General features: G+C 34.4%; 1 protein-coding gene across 1 annotated transcript in view; it reads left to right on the forward strand.

Moving 5' to 3' along the window:
- Positions 1–7,103, forward strand: part of LOC107657948 (EMAP like 6) — a 60,452-nt gene that overhangs the window by 22,066 nt on the left and 31,283 nt on the right. Inside the window, 5 exon segments of the mRNA XM_016446293.1 lie at positions 135–336; positions 2,218–2,355; positions 2,435–2,691; positions 5,911–6,017; positions 6,207–6,307. Of these exon segments, the coding sequence (XP_016301779.1) occupies positions 135–336; positions 2,218–2,355; positions 2,435–2,691; positions 5,911–6,017; positions 6,207–6,307 (805 nt within the window).

Here is a 7,103-nt window from a genome sequence, read left to right on the forward strand (position 1 = left end):
ATATATTGCGTCACCAAAAATGATTGAGGTCATGTACATATATTGCGCGATAAGTCGATATATTGATTATTGCGACAGGCCTACTGCTTGGATCCTCTTACTTTCTTGTCGATCTGAATCACTCTTCTCTCCAGGTCTGTCCATCCGCAGTGTGTGCTGGAGGGCTGACAGGATCCTGGCAGGAACTCAAGACAGTGAGATCTTTGAGGTGATGGTGAGAGACCGAGATAAACCGATGCTGATCATGCAGGGACATTCAGAGGGGGAGCTCTGGGCCCTCGACCTGCATCCCAAACAACCGCTGGCCGTCACCGGCAGCGACGATCGATCCGTACGGTTAGTCCTCCCCTTCTGTTGGATTTCAGTTCATGCCACATCAGTTCACACAGTAGACATTATAAATGGAGCAAGACGGGTGGAAATGAGATGAGGTTTTGGTTTTGGTTTTTCAAAAAAACTAGGGCTGGGCGATAAACGACTGCGATAAAGATGATGAGCTCTAGACATTTCAAACTCAAACACACATGATGCTCGCAGTGTTTTCAGCATCTGCGTCTCAATATATGAGACATGAACACATGAACTTCATTTCCAGAGCTGCTCTGAGAGTCACTTCATCAGCTTTACACTGTTTCATTTGAGAAAAACTACGGTCAAATTCAGACTGAAACCGAAAGAAGTTTGGTTAAACTTATGAAGAAATTAGGACAGAAATATAATACTATTATATAATAAAATGTAATTCTTAAAGTAATAATAATAATATATCATACAACCAAAATATTTTTTCATCCATGTTTTAATTGATACATTTCTAATGTGCAGCATCTTATTTGAGAAAAAATATAAATACAATGCTTTATTTTAAATAACTGATTTTTAGAAAAACTACTGTCAAATACTCACTGAAACTCAAAGATCTTCACCACAGACCGCCAAAATAAAAGTTTGGTTTAACTTAAATAAATTGGCAGAACTATAGTACTATTCTGTGCTAAAATGCTTTTTTTTTTTTTTCATTTTTGAAAAATATCATACAACCAAGATATTTTTTCATCCATGTTTTAATTTATACAGTTCTGTTGTGCATCATCTTGTTTGAAAAAAAAATAAAAATGCAATGTTTTGTTGTAAATTTATTGTTATATTTGGTAACACTTTATTTTAAGGTGGCCTTGTTACACGTTACATGTACTTACTATTATAATAACAATTAATTATGCATAATTACATGCAAGTAACCCTAAGCCAAACCCTAATCCTAACCCTAATCATATAGTAAGTACATGTAGTTAATTAAAATTACACAGTACTTAAATGTTTAATTACACTGTAACAAGGACACCTTAAAATAAAGTGTAACCTTATATTTTAATTTGATTACCGTTCATTCGAGAAAAACTGCCATCAAATACACACTGAAACTAAAACTGAAAGATCTGCACAACAAACCATTAAAATAAAAGTTTGGTTTAACTTGGAGAAATTATGACAGAAATAAATTACTACTGTATACTAAAATAATAATAATAATAATTTTATTTTTCAGGAACAACCAATATATGTTTTCATCCATGTTTAATGTATACAGTTCTGTTGCGCAGCATCTTATTTGACAAAAGAAAAATTATTCAGTGTTTTGTTGTAAATGATTTATATTTTCATTTTTGCATTTGAAAAGATTGATTAAATTGTTAAAGTTTTATTAATTCATTTCATTAGACACCATTTTTAATTATAAATTTGCATTAAATTAAAAAAAATAGCAACTTAAAAAATAAATAAAATGGAGAAAACAGAATTTTGGGGGAAAAAATAAAATGGATTTATGGGGCCCTAAATTAAAAGGTAACTGCTCTGTGGAGAATTGTGAACAAGTTAAGTTTACATTTATTCTCAAGATCTAACAAACATTTGGAAAGCATTTCCTTCCCCAATAATGGTAAATGAATATAAAAAATACTGTAAATATCAATGTCATATGTGACCCTGGAGCACAAAAGCAGTCTTAAGTCGCTGGGGTATATCTGTAGCAATAGCCAACAATACATTGTATGGGTCAAAATTTTAGATGTTTCTTTTATGCCAAAAATCATTAGGATATTAAGTAAAGATCGGAAAAAATATTGTTGTAATATTTTTAGCCCATATCGCCCGGCCCTAGCATAAATGTACAATATGGACACATTTTCCGTTTCATCAAACATGCATGTTCAGACTGTGGAGTTTGTCCGAACACACGCTGATCGCTCGCTGTAACATGGAAGAGGCCGTACGCAGCGTTTCCTTCAACAACGACGGTTCTCAGCTGGCTCTCGGCATGAAGGACGGCTCCTTCACTGTTCTTCGTGTCAGGTAATGGAATTTGGATGCCCTACACTTCATCATTTCAGCTTCATTATTCACAAACTGAGAGTTTGTCTGGTTTTCTAAGGGACATGACGGAGGTGGTCCACATCAAGGACAGGAAGGAGGTCATTCACGAGCTCAAGTTCTCACCCGATGGCTCTTACTTGGCCGTGGGCTCCAACGACGGGTTTGTGGACACCTACGCTGTGGCCCAACGCTATAAGAAAGTGGGAGAGTGCAACAAGTCCACCTGCTTCATAACACACCTGGACTGGTCCGTGGACAGCCGCTTCCTGCAGACCAACGATGGAGCTGGAGAACGATTCTTCTACAGGATGCCAAGTAAGAATAATAATTCATTTATAATTCATGAGAAAGTTGTGAAAATTGAGGATACTTTTCGATTCTTTTAAATTTCAAGCTGTATTTTCTTTCATAAAATTGCAATTATTAATGAAGTTGGATGATAAAATACTAAATTCCAGTTAATTATGGGACACGAAAACCTGTTTGGAAACAGTCAATATTTATGCATTTTTTTTCATGAAGACTTATAATTAAAATTATTAACATTTTACAGTTCATTTAAATTTCACGAGTCAGTATACATTCTTAAAGTTTTTAAATATTTATTCAAATATGCTTTTTTTTTTTTTTTATTACTAGGGTTTTCACAGTCATGAAAAATTATTTTAAAATTGTGATTTCCATCAAAAGCCTTCTTAAAAGTGGGTGCTTGTGAAAAACATCTTGGAAAATCACTTTTACATATTTATGCAAATATGTGTGTATTTTTTTAATTACTAGGGTTTTCACAGTCATGAAAAAGATGGAAATGTCAGGTCATTTTAAAATTGTGATTTCCAGACCTGGAAATGTAATCAAAAACCTTTCTTAAAAGTGAGTGCCTGTGGAAAAAAAGTCTGTGAATTCATTAATAATTCATGAGAATGCCCTGAAAATTAATGACACTTTACGATTCTTTTGAATTTCAAAAGTCAGTATACATTTTTCTAAATTTCAGAATAAATATTTATGTATTAAGTATTAATTTGGGGAATGTCATGAAAATTATGTGCTTTTTTTTTTTTTTATTCCTTATTTTTTTAATTCCTAATTTTAAAATTGTGATTTCCAGACCTGAAAAAGTCATAAAAAACTTTCTCAAAGGTGGTTGCTGATGAAAATTCATTAAAGGGGTCATATGATGCGATTTAAATTTTTCCTTTCTCTTTGGAGTGTTACAAGCTCTTGGTGAATAAAGAAGATCTGTAAAGTTGCAAAGACTAAAGTCTCAAATCCAAAGAGATATTCTTTATAAAAGTTAAGAGTCAGCCACACCTACCTACAACGGCTCGTTCTAACACGCCCCCACATACCTACGTCGCTCTGTGGGAAAATAATGTTCTTTTTAGCAGCATCATATGACCCCTTTAATAATTCATACAAAGTCATGAAAATGAACAACATTCTTTTAAATTTCAAATGTCAGTATACATTTTTTTTTTTATATATATATTTCAGGGCTTAAAATCACTCTTTGTGAGCGTTTCTGTGGAGGAAAATTTTCTTGCAAGCAAGTTAGAGATGACATCAGTTCAAATTCAAGTTTTAAGGCATCTTAGTCTAATTGGAGAGATATGTCCATTTCAAGGTCTGTTAATTCCAGCAATTAATGCTGTATATCAGAGGTCCCCAACCACAGGGTCGCGACCCACTACCGGGCCATGGAAAAAATTGCTACCGGGTCGCAAGAACGTTCTGGGAAAAATGTGAATAGATATGACACTCTGTTATGTATTTATGTTAATGATTGTTCTAATTATTCTGTATTTTTTTTGTATGCGATTGATATGGAGCAGCAATTAGACAACTTCATGTTCAATAATTAAATGAAAGATTGCTCTGATCTGTCACATATTAGGAGTTAAACGGATCGCAGTTGATCCGTAATACGTACGGATGAGACCCTACCGTTCGGTACGCACGTGATTCGCAGATTAATTTGCCAATTTACACGTTCAAGCAATTTTAAACCACAAGAAGAAGAAACGAAAGAGAGCTCAATTCGTTACTCACACGCTGTGCTCGCACACAATCAAAGCACGCACAAGAGATGTGTTTCAGACAGCGTCGGAAATACCGAGTTGCGTATACATAGGCCTACACATAAAGGCCCAATCCCAATTCTACCCCTTAGCCCTTCCCCTTTCCCCTACCCCTCCGTTTCGCGGTAGGGGTAGGGGTGTCTCAATTCTCTTTTGGTCGGAGGGTAGGGGTAAGGGGAAGGGCCAGACAGCCCTTCAAACGAAGATTTTTCGGGACCACACTTCAAACGAAGGGGTATGAATTATCTCAGCGTAAACCGGCTTCAGGGGCAACATGGCTGCCCGAGCGAACAAAAAGACACATAAATGTAAGCACTGTTGGCATTAACAAAGATTTTAACGAAAAGTAATCGTTTGTTTTATGTTACATTCAATCGTGAGTTCATATTTATGGTCATGTTACTCAAAAAAATGTTAGTTTGCTAACTAACGTCATATCGTTACAGACTGCATGATAGTGCCACAACATATTTTCATGTCTGATCAGGGCGATAACCACCATAGACATTGAGGGGGGGCTAGTCCCCCCAATATCAGGGAAGGGGAAAGGGAAGGGGTATAAAATAGAATTATGATTGGGCCAAAATCAGCCTATATCAAAAACCCATCACGGCATTGTCATTCTCTGTGCTTTAAATATTTGTTTTCATGCTTATCCAAAAAAATAGTCCGAAAAAAAAAACACAATATAATGCGTTGAACCACTATATAATGCTAATATAATATATAATTGATATAGATAATATGAATGCATAATATAATATACAATGTACATTTTTTAAGGGATTATTTCTAATTAATGGATTCATTCTGTATATATAAAATCATATAATACATCATAAATATATGTAGTTACAAATTATATAGATAATATTAGGCCAAAAAATGTTAGAAATTCTTTTTTTATTATTTTACAGGACAATTGTAATATACAACAATAATATGTTTATATAGGCATTTTATAATTAGTTAAAACAAAATAATAATAATATAAAATAAATAACACAATAAATATATATTAATATATAATGTAAATATTCATATTAATATACAATAATTTATATAAATATAAAATAATAATAAAAGTCTTATTTATATGCAGCCCTATATATAAATAATTTAAAAATAAAAACAATCAAAATTAAACACTTACTAAAAATGATTAAATATTTTATCTGTTTACTTGCATGTTGTGACAACATCAGAGAACTGTGAAAATGCAAATGCATTATTAAATTATTGAAATATTAAATAAAAATCTCAAAGGTACTTTAAGTGAATATTTTCTATCCAAAGAGTTTGGCGGACAAAAAAAGTTTTGGAACCCCTGCACTGAATAGAAATGAGAATAGAGGTTTTAATATTATGTATTATTTTTACATTTGAAAGATATTTTGAAAGTTTGGACTATATAGTGAAAGCAGAAAGTCTGATAGTGTTTTCCCGTTCACAGATAGCTATGCTGACTCTAACAGTGGCGAATCTGACTCCGACCTCTCCGACGTTCCTGAGCTGGACTCAGACATCGAACAGGAAGCCCAGATCAACTACGAGCGTCAGGCAAGAGACCCAAGTTCCCAAACTGAGAGGGTTTTATGTGACAGACGTGCTCGGCTGCTTTCATCCTGTTCCTCTCATTAATTTCACAGCTGATTGGCTAGTTGCTGTTGGCCTTTATGCTTTTTCTGAATCTCTGAATGTGTTGCGAGTGGATTTTGCCCTTTAACTCTTCTCCCAAACACCCCTCAGGTGTATAAGGAAGATCTTCCTCAGCTCAAGAAGAAACTGGCTGGATCTCTGAAGAGGCAGAAAGCGCCAGACGAGGGGCTGCGCCTGCAGTTTGTCCATGGGTAAATTATGCGTTTGAAATGAACACAGTGTGTCTCAATGTCTGTGACCCTGAATATAGAATTTTACAACAGTTCTTTCTGGTTCTTGATTCTGATTGGCTGAGAGGAGTGTGATATTCTAGTGATAACAGCACTCCAACCGTTTGTATCACTCCGCTTGCAGTATTTCTCACAGCGAGTGTCATGGCAGACGCCCAAATCCACTATAAATTAATAAATAATACTGTTTTTGTGTCACGGAGTGTAGTTTTAATTCTATTTGAAAGTTTGCTGCTATGTTTTGGGAGATGTGAGCTCCAGGGCGTCAGCGGCCGATCAGCGCTCATGAACCCGCCGAGAGCAGCCTCACCTCACCTCACCCAGAACCCAGATCTTCTGGAATTTGCCGCTGGCTCTGATGTCTCTATAGTGATTAAACATGAGAAATTATTCATTTTGGGTAAATCTAATCGGCAGTCTTTGGCTTTGTTTATGTCTGAATTGCGTAGCAACTTTTATGATGGCTGTTGTTATTTATTATATTATTATTATTATTCATTAAATAATATTTTATTAGATAATAGTAGTATTTATTAATAGTATTTAGTATTGGGAAACGGGTGGGGGTGGGGTGTTCGTGATGGTGATTTGTTAAATTTTACCACCATTAGACGGAATATATATATATACATATATATATATATATATGTAATTATAATTTTAATATAAAATTGTAATTATAAATTATATAAAAAAATATATATATACAGTGGGTACGGAAAGTATTCAGACCCCCTTAAATTTTTCACTCTTTGTT

The sequence above is a fragment of the Sinocyclocheilus anshuiensis genome, unplaced genomic scaffold (genome assembly GCF_001515605.1).
Source record: "Sinocyclocheilus anshuiensis isolate Anshui unplaced genomic scaffold, SAMN03320099.WGS_v1.1 scaffold147, whole genome shotgun sequence".
Lineage (NCBI taxonomy): Eukaryota > Metazoa > Chordata > Actinopteri > Cypriniformes > Cyprinidae > Sinocyclocheilus > Sinocyclocheilus anshuiensis.